The 16,583-nt window shown below is 47.7% G+C and overlaps 1 protein-coding gene and 1 long non-coding RNA gene across 2 annotated transcripts in view; both read right to left on the bottom strand.

Moving 5' to 3' along the window:
* Positions 1–4,660: 4,660 nt before the first annotated feature.
* The window catches only part of LOC122922871 (zinc finger protein 260-like), an 82,635-nt gene continuing 70,712 nt past the window's right edge, over positions 4,661–16,583 (bottom strand). The window contains exon 3 of the mRNA XM_044273625.1: positions 4,661–5,450. Within this exon, the coding sequence (XP_044129560.1) occupies positions 4,936–5,450 (515 nt within the window). The 3' untranslated portion in view covers positions 4,661–4,935. The remainder of the gene's footprint in view (positions 5,451–16,583) is intronic.
* LOC122922875 lies at positions 10,579–15,169 on the bottom strand. Its single transcript, XR_006387203.1, has 3 exons — positions 15,109–15,169; positions 10,954–11,092; positions 10,579–10,639 (listed from the first exon to the last, which is right to left on the bottom strand). It is a non-coding gene; the product is annotated as an uncharacterized LOC122922875 (long non-coding RNA).

The following is a 16,583-nucleotide window of genomic DNA, read 5'->3' as shown; positions in this document are numbered from 1 at the left end:
CAAGTATGCCACCACCTGCTGGTTCAGGTTCTGCTCTATGTCTAGCTGCTGGTGAGTAGTTTCTTCACTATGCAGGTGAAGAAAGCTGCTCATCAGCAACTCTAGACTCTAGTTGCTGCTGAGTAGGCTGGAACTGTTCCTTCCCCCCAACCCTGCAGCCATGGCAGAGGAACGTGAGCGCAGAGGGCCCCCCTGGTCAGACCTGCGCGAAGATGGACGATGTTGTAGATAGGCAGCGGCCAACTGACTACATAGGATGGCTCTGTAGTAGGCTATTTTGTCCTCCCTCTCAGTGGGTGTAAAAAGAAGCCCCCATTTTGGACCAGTAGCGAGGGTCCAACAAGGTGGAGAACCAGAAGTTTTCTCTCTGCCGAATGGTAAAAATTCTGCTGTCACTTCGCAAGCAAGTGAGCATGTAGTGGGCCATTTGTGCAAATGACTCTGAGGGACTCCCGGTCTCAATCTCCATTGCATACTGCCACGGTAAGTCTGGGTCCTCTGCCTCGTCTTCCTCATCGCCCTGTAGCTGCTCTGGCTGTTCCTGCTCCTCCTCTCTTGTCACCTGAGTAGAAAAAACACTCATTTCGCTACATATTGCCTGTGTTCTAATGTCTCCCCCTTCTCCTTTTCCTCCAGTTCAGCCCCCACAGGTGGCCGTGAGATGTAGGCGCCACATCTCCATTCCCCTGACCAGCCAGATTTAACAGCACCTGTTCCAGGACAGCAGTGGAATAACCAGTGGCGTACACACAATCCATGGGGCCCCGGTGTGAAACTGATCCATGGCCCCCCCCCCCTGGTCTCGGGAGGGGCATTTCCCCGGGCAATAGGAGATTATTGGGCCCCTGTGTCCCCATCCGCCCTCAAACCACACCCACACACAGCCCGACCCATAAATCGCACCCGTACCTCTTACATCCAGTGACGTCTCCTTCGATGTAGATGTTCTCTGTCCTCGTCTTCTCCTTTCAGACCAGAACACAATTTTTACGCCGTTTTTAAGCTCTGCTGTTTGACAAAAAAAAATCTTAGTTTACAACTTTTCCATCATCCTACCATCTTCTGGACAAAACATCCTACTACCCCAGTACTGTGCCAAACCCCTCATGTGCCAGTATCAAGTGCCAAACCCCCCACGTATCCATATCAAGTGCCAAACCCCCCATGTGCCAGTATCAAGTGCCAACCCCCACTTCATTTGCCAGTAACAAGTGCCAACCCCCTCCCCCTCATTTGCCAGTATGAAGTGCCTCCTCATGTCCCAGTAAAGTCCGGTAAAAAAAAAAAAAAATTAATCCTTACACTTACCTCCTTAGCAGCGATTCGATGCAGGCCTCTTCTGGCCTGTGTCCTGCGCTGTACGGCTCAGGCGGCGTGATGACGTCCAAGCGCTGCCTGCACCGCTCTGATAGGCTGCGGGCCTTGTGCCAGCAGCCAATCAGAGGAACAGGGAAGGGAGACGCCTCCCTCCCCTGCCCGGCCGCAGCACAGCTATCTGTATTGCTGTCCTGAGGACGGCGATACATATCACTATGGAGATGAGCGCTTCCACATTGGAAGCGTTCATCTCCCTGTCACCTGCCGCCACCACTGCTGTGGGCCCACACCTGAGTCTGAGTGGCACTACTGCAGGGGCCAGGGGTCCACAGGCGGCCAGGTCGCAACTGCGACCCCTGTATGTACGCCACTGGGAATGACGTTGTTCATCCCATAGTCCTGGCAACTGACAAATAATGTGGCCTCCTGAAAGGGCCTGTGCAAACGGCAGGTGTCATGCATGAGGTGCCACTGGCTGACATCAAAGTTACATAGAGGAGTACTCCTATCCGCTTGGATCATCAAGAAATCGTTGATGGCCTTTCTCTGTTCGTATAGTTGGTCCAACATATGGAGGGTGGAATTCCAACGGGTGGAAACGTCACATATCAGCCTATGTTGGGGGATGCCATTCTGCCGCTGCAGCTCAAGGAGGGTGTGCTTTGCGGTGTAGGAGTGGCTGAAGTGCATGCAAAGTTTACTGCCCATTTTTAGGATGTCTTGCAGATGGGTGGAAGACTTCAGGAACTGCTTGACAACCAGATTGAACACGTGTGCCATGCAGAGCGCATGGCTCAGCCTTCCTTGACGCAGCGCGGACACCATGTTCCTCCCGTTGTCAGTCACCATAGTTCTGATTTTAAGTTGTCGTGGAGAAAGCCAGGATTATATTTTTTGATTAATCACACGGAACAGTTCCTCTCCGGTGTGACTTTGTTCACCCAGGCAAACCAGGTGCAGAACAGCGTGACACCGCCATGCCATGCCTTGCACATGTGGTATGCTGGAGGGGCACTGTGAAGTATCCCTGCAGTTGAGGCTGAGGTCATGGTGGACGATAAGGAGGCAAAGGTGGACATTGTTGCTGGACCAGCAGCGTGAGAACGTGGAGGCGTAAAGGACATGTATTGTCCCTGACCGTAGTTATAGCTCCACACATCGGCGCTGCTGTGCACTTTGGCAGACACCGACAGGCTCAAGGACTGGCCCACCTTCTGTTCTACATATTTGTGCAAGGCTGGTACTGCCTTTTTGGCAAAGAAATGACTGCTTGGGACTCTCCACCTCGGCTTGGCAGAAGCCATCAGTTCTCTGACAGGTGCACAGTCTACCACTTGGAAAGGGAGAGACTGCAGGACCAGCAACCCGGCCAGGAGCACGTTCTGCTTCTGCGCCTTTGGATGCGTGAACGCATACTGTTGTCTCTTTGCAATCGCTTCGGTGGTCGATTTCTGACTAAATGACTGACGATGAGTAGGAGGTGCAGGAGCATCGGGACCGACAGACAGCTCCTTTCGGCTGAGGTGGTGGAGCCTTGACTGCCCGAAATCGGGTGCGGCGTGCAATGGGTGATGCAGAGGTTGATGCAGTAGGCTGGACCACCACATCAGAGCCACCGTTCTTCCAGGCCACTTTATGGTGACACTGCATATGTTGACGCAGGGCCGTGGTGCCAACCTTGGCACCCTTCACCTTCTGCCCACATATTCTACATATGGCCATGTTCACCTCCTCCGGAGGCTTAACAAAAAACTGCCACACCGCCGAGTAGCTGATTTTCCCCCCAACAGTACACACTGACTGACTGCTACCGCCGCTGCTTCTGTGAACCCATGCACCACTCTGTTCCAGGCAGGTAGGCTGCTGCGAAGCAGGTGGTCTACCCCGTGCATGTTTGGCTCCCGACCTCCCACTGTTGCCACCCTGCTGACTCACCGCCATGCTACCACCTTGCTGGCTCAGCCTCTGCCTTACGGCAAGCTGCCACCCTCTTCTCCTGATGATAATGAAGCCCGTTCTTCACCCGGCCACCAAGTGCGATCGGCTTCATCATCATCGAGTACTGTCTGCATGTCACTGATGTCCTCCTCAACGGTCTCTGGGTCAGGAGCCTGACCACTCGCAACACCAGCTCCCATGCCACTCTCCTCATCACTACTTGCCCGCTTAGCGGAGGAAGCTGCGGATGTCTCCTCCACATCTTGGCTGGGCAGTAGCTGCTGACTGTCCTCTAGTAGCTCGTCCTCGCTGTATAGTGGGGCTGAGCTCACAGCATATAATACTTCTCTGGCTGAGGGAACAGAAAAGGACAGAGGCAGGTTGAGGACAGATGGGGGAACAGGGCCTGCCCCCGGGCCATGCCAACTAAGGGTTGTGTCTGACAAACACACCAACTCTTGTCTGGGGATGTCTGATGTTACTTGGGATGAAGCGGATGGCCGAGTTAACCAATCAAGAACCGCTGGGTTGCTGGTCAAGACACGACCGCTAGATGACCTCTGGAGCTCAGGACTCTCACTGCGACTGCTGCCACGCCCCCTTACTCTGCTACGACCTGTGCCTGCACCACAAACAATAAGGCCTCTGCCACTCCTCTGTGCAGAGCCTGGCAGTTCTCTGTCTGACATACTGTTAGCTAAAATAAATAAATAAATGTAAAGAAAATTAAAACACCTGTTTTCTACTGAAATACCCTACTAAAGGCTTTACCACATATAAGTGCAGCAGTGAACTGAGAATACATTTTTCATTTTCCACTTATATACGCCACTAAAGGCTTTTCAACAGACAACTGCAGCGCTGAACACCAAATATATTTTTATTTTTCTACTGAAATAACATAGTAACATAACAACACAGTTTAGTAACATAGTTTATAAGGCCGAAAAAAGCCCTCTGTCCATCTAGTTCGGCCTGTTATCCTGCAAGTTGATCCAGAGAAAGGCAAAAAAACAACAACTGCGCAGTAAAGGGCTGCTGTAGCACGATCCCGGCTCCAGCTCGTACACTCAGCCGGCTTCAGTTTCGCTACTGCGTATGTAAGGCTGGCAGGCGCATGCAGGCGCATGCGCAGTAGAAACTGAAGCCGGCTGAGTGTACGAGCCGGAGCCGGGATCGCGCTACAGCAGCTCTTTAATGCGCATGCGGGCTGGGAGCGCGGGCCCGGCACTGAGATCCGGCGTGTCAATAAAGGCGGCGGGAGGAGCAGCATTCGAGACGCCTAGGCGGCTGCCCCCTTGACTTCAAACCTGACTTGAAGCAGGGGGCAGCGGCTGAATAAAACAACGATTTCTCCAGGAGGCTAGATGCGGCTAAACAATCAAAGAGTGCATTAGGAAACTACTCTGCAGCACTATAAGGTACTATTAACAGCTTAGTAAGCGATTTTTTTGGTGACAGGTTCCCTTTAACCTTCAAGAATCTCTGCTTAAAACCACACTCAGCCACCTGCAATCACTCCAAATATACAACCTGAAATAAAAACAATGTCTATGACCCAGTGATATATTGTTTCGTTATATTGTGGCCATATGGCTTCTCTCTTGTGTGACTTAACTAATGACCCTAATTATGGGTTTAGAAGCAAAAACATTTTTCTCATTCTGAATGCAGCTTCTCTCATGTGTGATTCCTCTTGTGTTTTAGAAGACCTGATTTATCTGTAAAACATTTCCCACATTCTGAACATGAATATGGCTTCTCTCCTGTGTGACTTCTCTCATGTGTAACAAGATGCGATTTTTGTCTAAAACATTTCCCACATTCTAAACATGTGTATGCTTTCTCTCCTGTGTGACATCTCTCATGTGTAACAAGATGTGATTTACGTGTGAAACATTTCCCACATTCTAAACATGTAAATGCTTTCTCTCCTGCGTGACTTCTCTCATGTGTAACAAGATGTGATTTCTGTGTGAAACATTTCCCACATTCTGAACATGAATACGGCTTCTCTCCTGTGTGATATCTCTCATGTATAACAAGATATGATTTCCGTGGGAAATATTTCCCACATTCTGAACATGAATATGGCTTCTCTCCTGTGTGGCATCTTTCATGTCTAACAAGATCTGCTTTCTGTTTAAAAGATTTCCCACATTCTGAACATGAATACGGCTTCTCTCCTGTGTGATGTCTCTCATGTATAACAAGATTTGATTTCTGTGTGAAACATTCCCCCCATTCTGAACATGAATACATTTTCTCTCCTTTGTGATGTCCTTGGTGTGTAGAAAGTCCTGAGCTGTTTGTGGATTCTTTACCACAATGAAACCTTTTAATCCTTTTCTGACTTGTACTTGTGGTAACAATCTGTGATTGGTCAGGAGAAGGTTCCTCATAATTAGGAGGATTATATGACAGATCTGTACTGTGAAGTCCTGGATGTACATTAAGGGTAATGAGGTTTTCTCCTGAAGAGTGCTGCAGGATATCTTCATCTAGTGGTAACATGACATTTTCACATTTCATACTGAGATTTTCTGTTAAGATAAAAATAAAAATTTGTTTTAAAGTTTTATTTTTTGCAAACTACAGAGTAGACAAACTTATAACATTCCAACAGGAATGAGAAGTCTTTATTTATTTGGAATCCATTCCTGACTTTGGCCAAAAAACTGCACTTGTGATCCCAGCCTTACAAAGCTCCTATAACTTCCTGACAAAGTCCAGGATTCTGGTTTACACCAGGTCATGACTTTTATTACATACAGTAATAATGACTTAACAAAACTAAAAAAGTTGAAAAGCCTGACCATGTCTGGAAACGAGCCCTGCTCTCTGCCAACACATTTTGCCTTTGGCAACTAGACATAATTTCAATAAAACAAGGAGCATCGACCATCATGATTTGTGGCTGGTGGGGGGATATCATGGTTTGGAGCTGGTGAAGGGGGCATCATGATTTGTGGCTGGTGGAGGGAACATCATGGTTGGAGCTGGTGAAGGAGGGCATCATGGTTTGTAGCTAGTAGGGGGACATCATGGTTTGGAGCTGGTGAAGGGACATCATGGTTTGGAGCTGCTTTGCTGCCTCATGGTCTGGACATCCTGCAACCATTGGTTAAACAACTGGGCAGATTTACTAATCCTGTTTAAAACGTACAGAGTAAATCTAGAGATGCTCCACATTTATCACAGGAGCTTGGGCTGGATGACAGATCTGCTTCACAGCTACACAAGTCTGTCTACCTCTATACCACCTTAGTGGTTGGCTTTTCTATCACAATGGAGCATCGTAAGCCCCGCCCCTGCAGAACCTGCCTGTTGTTTCTATATGTGGAACCTTCAAATCCCCCCTTTTTGGACAGATTATAAGAGCAGCACAGATCAGTCACTGGTTATCTACCAGCAAGTTCACACAGAGCAGATCAGCTGCAGACATTTCTGTGACTGTCCCGCTGCCCTGAATGTGGCTTGTAATAATCCATGCACCTGCTGCAGAAACAACCCAATACATGGAAATGTCTACAATAAATGTGCCCTGTGTGAACACGCTCTAATGCAGCTGGAACATTCTGGGACATGCAGTTACTGCTAGAAGTCACACGTTCAGTCTGAAGGGGATGAGCAGATAATCGCTTAAGTGATGGACAACATGGTCACATCTAGCAATTTGAGGCCCGTGTGGCCTCCAGTATGTGGGCCGCACTATGTGGAAACTAAAAACACGTATACAAGAACATATTAGGAACATCAAAAAAAGGATTAGAGACACATCGCTACACTAGTATCGCTACACTTTAAAACTGTTCATCAAAAAAAACATAGGGGACTTACCTTTACGGGGATTGAATTAGTGAAGGCGAATTGGCGGGGAGGGGGGGGGGGGAGATATTGTGGCTAAGATAGACCATAAGGCGGTGAAGTGGATCTACGATCTGGACACGATCCAGCCCCGGGGATTGAATGTGGAATTTGACCCGAAACCCTGTCTGACTGGTTAGCAAATATGTCCCTGTAGTTTAAAACAAACCACCCTATGTTCAGCATACCCGACCGGTGTATCTGAACTGTGATTGGTGGGTGTGAAATGGAATTTAAGTAGTTTTAGATGAGGATGAAAATATATTGAGTGAAAACTGATAATATGATAACTTAACCCGACAGGGTTTGTTTTATTATTTGTATTATTTTTAAGAGATAACTTATGATAGTTTTTTGGGCAGCACAATGATAGTGTGTAATGAAGGAGGAGATCGGGATGGATACTTAAGCACAAGTGTGGATGATTGAGACCTATGCCCCTGACGAAGCTTGAGGTGAAACTCGGGTCGGGCGTGCACAAGGCTGCTGTGTTTTACCTTTGACTTGTTTATACTTTTATGGAAGTTTGTGAGTATAATAAATACCTGTTCATATATACATTGGAGACGGTGCTTCACTATTAGAGCCAAACTCCTTGTATGATCACCAATGGGAAGGAGGACCTATGATGTGCTCGTAACTATAGAGCTTGTCTGAAGTGTCTGCATAGCAACGTGCGCTTGTGAGTATATTATCAGGAGGGCACACAGCTAATAGCAGCAGTACTTCACTATCAGTCTGATTTTCTGACATTCCATAGGAACAATTGGAGGAGGAAAGACACCTGTGGAGACTAGTATTTTACCCATACGTGCAGGAGTGGATAACTCTAACTTGGAATGGCTACCTAGAAAATGGTTTAAATTTGCACGGTCCACCAAAACGCATTGAAGTGTGAATTGAACCCACATCACTTTTGGACCTGCTGCGGCAAACTATCCAGGCAACGTATCAGACGATTTTTTCTTTTTACTAGTAATTTAAAGCCGATGCCGGACAAGAATTTTAATACAAATTTTTTCACATTTTATTGAGACACCAACGACTTACATAACACACGCCTGTTCTACATCGGTGACAAACAGTCGTACAGGGCGGACATTGCCCATAAACTCCATGTATGATCTACAATATACACTCACCTAGAGAATTATTAGGAACACCTGTTCTATTTCTCATTAATGCGATTATCTAGTCAACCAATCACATGGCAGTTGCTTCGATGCATGTAGGGTTGTGGTCCTGGTCAAGACAATCTCCTGAACTCCAAACTGAATGTCAGAATGGGAAAGAAAGGTGATTTAAGCAATTTTGAGCGTGACATGGTTGTTGGTGCCAGACGGGCCGGTCTGAGTATTTCACAATCTGCTCAGTTACTGGGATTTTCACGCACAACCATTTCTAGGGTTTACAAAGAATGGTGTGAAAAGGGAAAAACCTCCAGTATGCGGCAGTCCTGTGGGCGAAAATGCCTTGTTGATGCTAGAGGTCAGAGGAGAATGGGCCGACTGATTCAAGCTGATAGAAGAGCAACGTTGACTGAAATAACCACTCGTTACAACCGAGGTATGCAGCAAAGCATTTGTGAAGCCACAAGACGCACAACCTTGAGGTGGATGGGCTACAACAGCAGAAGACCCCACCGGGTACCACTCATCTCCACTACAAATAGGAAAAAGAGGCTACAATTTGCACGAGCTCACCAAAATTGGACTGTTGAAGATTGGAAAAATGGTTTCTTGAACATGACGATGAGTTCACTGTACTAAAATGGCCCCACAGTCACCAGATCTCAACCCAATAGAGCATCTTTGGGATGTGGTGGAACGGGAGCTTCGTGCCCTGGATGTGCATCCCTCAAATCTCCATCAACTGCAAGATGCTATCCTATCAATATGGGCCAACATTTCTAAAGATGCTATCAGCACCTTGTGGAATCAATGCCACGTAGAATTAAGGCAGTTCTGAAGGCAAAAGGGGGTCCAACACCATATTAGTATGGTGGTCCTAATAATTCTTTAGGTGAGTGTATATACAATGCAGAACACGGATTGTACAAGACGTCTCTGTAGTATAGTCTACTATACCGGCCCGATGGAGGCCAGAAGGACACGCTCTCATCATGTGACTGGAGCCCTATGGACATGACTGACATATAAAGAACACGTAGCCTCTAATGTAATTTGAGAAGAAACTGTGGAGCTCCTCCATTACATGTCACTGCACACACGTGTATACACTGCACATGACGGCTCTTACCTTGTGATATAAGAGGCTGGTGCTCCTCCATTACATGTCACTGCACACACGTGTACACACTGCACATGACGGCTCTTACCTTGTGATATAAGAGGCTGGTGCTCCTCCATTACATGTCACTGCACACACGTGTATTACACTGCACATGACGGCTCTTACCCTGTGATATAAGAGGCTGGTGCTCCTCCATTACATGTCACTGCACACACGTGTATACACTGCACATGACGGCTCTTACCTTGTGATATAAGAGGCTGGTGCTCCTCCATTACATGTCACTGCACACACGTGTATACACTGCACATGACGGCTCTTACCCTGTGATATAAGAGGCTGGTGCTCCTCCATTACATGTCACTGCACACACGTGTACACACTGCACATGACGGCTCTTACCTTGTGATATAAGAGGCTGGTGCTCCTCCATTACATGTCACTGCACACACGTGTATTACACTGCACATGACGGCTCTTACCCTGTGATATAAGAGGCTGGTGCTCCTCCATTACATGTCACTGCACACACGTGTATACACTGCACATGACGGCTCTTACCCTGTGATATAAGAGGCTGGTGCTCCTCCATTACATGTCACTGCACACACGTGTATACACTGCACATGACGGCTCCTACCTTGTGATATAAGAGGCTGGTGCTCCTCCATTACATGTCACTGTACACACGTGTATACACTGCACATGACGGCTCCTACCTTGTGATATAAGAGGCTGGTGCTCCTCCATTACATGTCACTGCACACACGTGTATACACTGCACATGACGGCTCTTACCTTGTGATATAAGAGGCTGGTTCTCCTCCATTACATGTCACTGCACACACGTGTATACACTGCACATGACGGCTCTTACCTTGTGATATAAGAGGCTGGTGCTCCTCCATCATGGCCTCCTTGTACAGATCCTTGTGTCCTTCTATATACTCCCACTCCTCCATGGAGAAATAGACAGTGACGTCCTGACACCTTACAGGAACCTGACAACACAATGACACCATCATCACCCAGACCCCTCCAGTGCTGTTACTGGAGAATTTCCCAGCATTCCCAGCAGTGTCACCTCTCCAGTCAGCAGCTCCATCATCTTGTGGGTGAGTTCTAGGATCTTCTGCTCATGTATCAGGGGGTGAGGGGGAGGCTCTGTGATGGGGGGAGGGGTCCTTCTCCGCCCTCCTGACTCCTGGAGATGGATGATGGGAGTCACACAGTCCCCCGATGTCTTCTTCACTATTGTGTACTCCTGTGGATGGAGAGAGACACTTAGGGAATAAACCTTTCAGGGGCCATGTGCTCTCCTCCGGCCCTCTCCTCCTGGTACAACGTGCCTACTTACCTTCTCATGGCTCCTACAACATGACTATTGGTCACTGGTCACATGACGCATCACTCACCATACTGGGGGCTGATCTTCAGGTTCTCCATCACTTGGAAGGTCTGGAGGCCGTTCTCCAGGACCCTGGACTCTTCCTATCACTTCCTATGATGGATTCTCCTTCCCGATGTCTGACTTGTTACAGAATACAATACAGAGGAGAGAAATCTAGAAAAGTTTACCTCTCCGCTCAGCAGGGAGATGATCTCCAAGGTGAGGTCTAATATTCTTCTGCTGATCTCCTTTCTGTCCATCCTTGATGGTCGTTCAGGAGAAGAGGAGAGAACTGGAGGAGCTGGAGGCTTCTAGTACTGCAGGCGCCTTTATGAGAAGAGGAGAGGAAATCATCCAGAGGACAAGACCAGATGTCACCGCCAGAACCGCACTTCCTGAGTGTTCTGCCCATATTGTTCATAGTAAATTTATGTAATGTGCTGTTGCAGATTATACTGCAATGTTAGTTTGATGTTGCTGCCATCTAGTGGTCAGAGTTAGTTATCTTGCCAGTGCTTCACAGGAAGTGGTATTTTGCTCAGAGTCAGAGGCAGTAACCTTTAACCTGGAACTGTATTTCTTCCATTTAATCACTGCTCCTGGATCTAGCAGGCTGCAGAGGAGCTCTAGATCTATTCCTGGACTTATGATGGAATTGTCTGTGAGTACTCTCACTGATGGAGTGAGACTGCTGTATGATGTTTAACCGCCTCCGGACCACCTAACGCAGGATCACGGTCCGGAGGCGGCTGTCCCAGGCAGAGTCACGCATCTATGCGTCATCTCGCAAGACTTCCTGTGAACGCGCGCACACAGGCGCGCGCGTTCACAGGATCGGAAGGTAAGAGAGTATCTACAGCCTGCCAGCGGCGATCGTTCGCTGGCAGGCTGTAGATGCAATTTTTTTAACCCCTAAAAGGTATATTAGACGCTGTTTTGATAACAGCATCTAATATACCTGCTACCTGGTCCTCTGGTGTCCCTTTTACTTGGATCGACCACCAGAGGACACAGGTAGCTCAGTAATAAGTAGCACCAATCACCACTATGCTACACCCCCCCTGTCACTTATGAACCCCTGATCACCCCATATAGACTCCCTGATCACCCCTTGTAAGGCTCCATTCAGACGTCCGTATGTGTTTTGCGGATCCGATCCATGGATTCGTGGATCCGTAAAACACATACGGACGTCTGAATGGCGCCTAACAGGGGGGTGATCAATGACAGGGGGGTGATCACCCCATATAGACTCCCTGATCAACCCCCCTGTCATTGATCACCCCCCCCCCCCCCTGTAAGGCTCCATTCAGACATTTTTTTGGCCCAAGTTAGCGGAAATTGATTTTTTTTTTGTTTTGTTTTTTTCTTACAAAGTCTCATATTCCACTAACTTGTGTCAAAAAATAAAATCTCACATGAACTCACCATACCCCTCACGGAATCCAAATGCGTAAAATGTTTTAGACATTTATATTCCAGACTTCTTCTCACGCTTTAGGGCCCCTAAAATGCCAGGGCAGTATAAATACCACACATGTGACCCCATTTCGGAAAGAAGACACCCATAGGTATTCCGTGAGGGGCATATTGAGTCCATGAAAGATTTAAATATTTGTCCCAAGTTAGCGGAAAGGGAGACTTTGTGAGAAAAAAATAAATAAAAATCAATTTCCGCTAACTTGTGCCAAAAAAATATAATTCTATGAACTCGCCACGCCCCTCATTGAATACCTTGGGGTGTCTTCTTTCCAAAATGGGGTCACATGTGGGGTAGTTATACTGCCCTGGCATTTTAGGGGCCCTAAAGCGTGAGAAGAAGTCTGGGATCCAAATGTCTAAAAATGCCCTCCTAAAATGTATTTGGGCCACTTTGCGCATCTAGGCTGCAAAAAAGTGTCACACATGTGGTATCGCCGTACTCAGGAGAAGTTGGGGAATGTGTTTTAGGGTGTCATTTTACATGTACCCATGCTGGGTGAGAGAAATATCTCGGCAAAAGACAACTTTGTATAAAAAAATGGGAAAAGTTGTCTTTTGCCGAGATATTTCTCTCACCCAGCATGGGTATATGTAAAATGACACCCCAAAACACATTGCCCAACTTCTCCTGAGTACGGAGATACCACATGTGTGACACTTTTTTGCAGCCTAGGTGGGCAAAGGGGCCCACATTCCAAAGAGCACCTTTAGGATTTCACAGGCCATTTTTTACACATTTTGATTGCAAGGTACTTCTCACACATTAGGGCCCCTAGAATGCCAGGGCAGTATAACTACGCCACAAGTGACCCCATTTTGGAAAGAAGACACCCCAAGGTCTTCCGTGAGGGGCATGGCGAGTTCCTAGTATTTTTTATTTTTTGTCACAAGTTAGCGGAAAATGTTATTTTTTTTTTTTCTTACAAAGTCTCATATTCCACTAACTTGTGACAAAAAATAAAAACTTCCATGAACTCACTATGCCCATCATGAAATACCTTGGGGTGTCTTCTTTCCAAAATGGGGTCACTTGTGGGGTATTTATACTGCCCTGGCATTTTAGGGGCCCAAATGCGTGAGAAGTAGTTTGAAATCAAAATCTGTAAAAAATGGCCGGTGAAATCCTAAAGGTGCTCTTTGGAATGTGGGCCCCTTTGCCCACCTAGGCTGCAAAAAAGTGTCACACATGTGGTATCTCCGTACTCAGGAGAAGTTGGGGAATGTGTTTTGGGGTGTCACTTTACATATACCCATGCTGGGTGAGAGAAATATCTCGGCAAAAGACAACTTTTCCCATTTTTTTATACAAAGTTGGCATTTGACCAAGATATTTATCTCACCCAGCATGGGTATATGTAAAATGACACCCCAAAACACATTGCCCAACTTCTCCTGAGTACGGCGATACCAGATGTGTGACACTTTGTTGCAGCCTAGGTGGGCAAAGGGGCCCACATTCCAAAGAGCACCTTTAGGATTTCACAGGCCATTTTTTACAGATTTTGATTTCAAACTACTTCTCACACATTAGGGCCCCTAAAATGCCAGAGCAGTATAACTACCCCACAAGTGACCCCATTTTGGAAAGAAGACACCCCAAGGTATTTCATGATGGGCATAGTGAGTTCATGGAAGTTTTTATTTTTTGTCACAAGTTAGTGGAATATGAGACTTTGTAAGGAAAAAACAAAAGAAAAAAAATTAATCATTTTCCGCTAACGTGTGACAAAAAATAAAAAGTTCTATTAACTCACTATGCCCATCAGCGAATACCTTAGGGTGTCTACTTTCCGAAATGGGGTCATTTGTGGGGGTTTTCTACTGGCTGGGCATTGTAGAACCTCAGGAAACATGACAGGTGCTCAGAAAGTCAGAGCTGCTTTAAAAAGCGGAAATTCACATTTTTGTACCATAGTTTGTAAACGCTATAGCTTTTACCCAAACCATTTTTTTTTTACCCAAACATTTTTTTTTATCAGACATGTATAACAATACATTTAGCAAAAACTTTATATATAGATGTCGTTTTTTAAAAAAAAAAAATTACAACTGAAAGTGAAAAATGACATTTTTTTGGCAAAAATTTCGTTAAATTTCAATTAATAACAAAAAAAGTTAAAATGTCAGCAGCAATGAAATACCACCAAATGAAAGCTCTATTAGTGAGAAGAAAAGGAGGTAAAATTCATTTGGGTGGTAAGTTGCATGACCGAGCGATAAACGGTGAAAGGAGTGTAGTGCAGAAGTGTAAAAAGTGGCCTGGTCATTAAGGGGGTTTCAGCTAGGGGGGCTGAGGTGGTTAAGGTGCTGACACATATGTTTTGTTTATGTTGTAGTTTTACAAAGTTATTCAGAAAAAAGATACAGACGGATCTGATGTCTCGCGTTTCTGGACTTCTGAATCATTGTGAAGCTGTCTGACCAGTGTTATACAACAGTCAATAACGCGAAGCAGAACAGTGAGCCTGGAGGGGCCCCGCTTCTCAGAGCCCCCACCACATGGATTCCAGGGGCCCCAACATGGAGATCTCTGGTGGCTCCTCAGGAGATAAATGTCTGATAGATGCAGGTCCCACCTCTGGGCTGTGCTCAGCTGTGTCCAGAACCCCTAGAGAAGAGACTGGAGAGAGCTGAGCTCAGGCCGGGCCCCGCTCCATTCATTCTCCTCCTGGAGGCAGGGGCCCCTCACCAGGACAGTCAGGGGCCAGCGAATGATGACAACCCCCACTATCCCCACTACTACTCCCCCATCATACTAAGCTGAGGAGCGGAGAAGGATTCCTTGTGTGTAATGGAGGAGAATCTCCAGAGGTGACATGTCTGAGCTCTCCACCACACTGTCTCCTCACAGCTCATCTTACCTGCAGGCTGGAGGAATGGCTGATACCAGAGAGAACAAGAGCCCTGACTACCGACCAGGACCTGCCCAGTATCTGCTGCACTGCCAGAGCTGAAGGACCTGGGGTGACGTCACCGTCATGTGATCAGTGCAGGGGGCGGGGCGGGGCTCAGCAGTGACTACCGACCAGGACCTGCCCAGTATCTGCTGCACTGCCAGAGCTGAAGGACCTGCCCAGTATCTGCTGGGTAGATGCTAGAGTGGAGTTGTTAGAACGAGGTCTGTGACATCACTGGTCACATGGTCAAGTGTGGGAAGTGCTTATAAACCCAGACTGCAGGAGCTGGTGAAGGAGGAGGAGCTGTGTGCGCCTGGATGAGCTGCAGACCTAGAGTCCATAGGAGCTCATACATGAGGAGGCACTGCTAGAGCTGAAGGACCTGGGATGACGTCACCGTCATGTGACTAGTGCAGGGGGCGGGGCTCAGCAGTGGAGAAGATGAGGTGGGAAAGGACCTGGGGTGATGTCACCATCATGTGATCAGTGCAGGGGGCGCGGCTCAGCAGTGGAGAAGCGAAGAGGTGCTGAAGGACCTCGGGTGATGTCACTGTCATGTGATTAGTGCAGGGGGCGGGGCTCAGCAGTGGAGAGAGGAGGTGGTAAAGGACCTGTGATGATGGCATCGTCATGTGACCGGTACAGAGGGCAGAGCTCACCATTGGAGAGGAGGGAAGGACCTGGGCTCTTCCCTTACGTCCTAACCAGTGGCACAGACTGGTTTTCCGCCCCCCTGGACTGCTAGGACAGGTGGAAATGTTATTGACACTTAATAATTAAATAATTAACTAGACCCTCCCACCTCCAGTAAAGAGGGGGATCACCCCCAGTCCCCTTGTGGTTTTTTTCTGTCCTCCGGACAGGTTTGCACTGGTGGAGATTCCCTTCTGGAGATCCCTGTTAACCCTTTGGGGTAACTTGGCTATGCTTCCTTCCTGCGGCTGTCCACAGGGTAATCTCTGCCGCTCCCGTGCTGTGTTCTCGGGCGGTGAGGATGGTTGTATTCGGCTTTCTTGTGGCTCCCTGCTGTCCTCTAGGCGCTCCTGAGCACCGGAGCTTGGAAACAGGGATCCAGATGGCTGCTGTGGGGCAGGAGAGAGGCGTCTCCCTCCCCCGTTCTTCTGATAGGCTGCAGGCCTAGTGCCGGCAGCCTATCAGATGCCGGTGCAGGCAGCGCGATGACCTAATAACGCCGCCTGAGCCGTACAGCGCGGGACACAGGCCGGGGAGGCCTGCAGCGCATCACTGCCAGCCTGATGGAGGTAAGTATAAGTGTTTATTTTTTTATATGGTACAATACAGGAGAGAAGCGCTATGGGGGCACTTGTTACTGGCACATCTATGGGGGGCACTTCTTACTGGCACATTATTGGGGGCATCTATGGGAGGCACTTCTTACTGGCACATTATTAGGGGGCATCTATGGGGCACACTTTTTA

The sequence above is a fragment of the Bufo gargarizans genome, unplaced genomic scaffold (assembly GCF_014858855.1).
Source record: "Bufo gargarizans isolate SCDJY-AF-19 unplaced genomic scaffold, ASM1485885v1 original_scaffold_1010_pilon, whole genome shotgun sequence".
Taxonomy (NCBI): Eukaryota; Metazoa; Chordata; class Amphibia; order Anura; family Bufonidae; genus Bufo; species Bufo gargarizans.
Note: the sequence above shows the minus strand (reverse complement) of the source record. Positions and strands in the feature narration are given on the sequence as shown.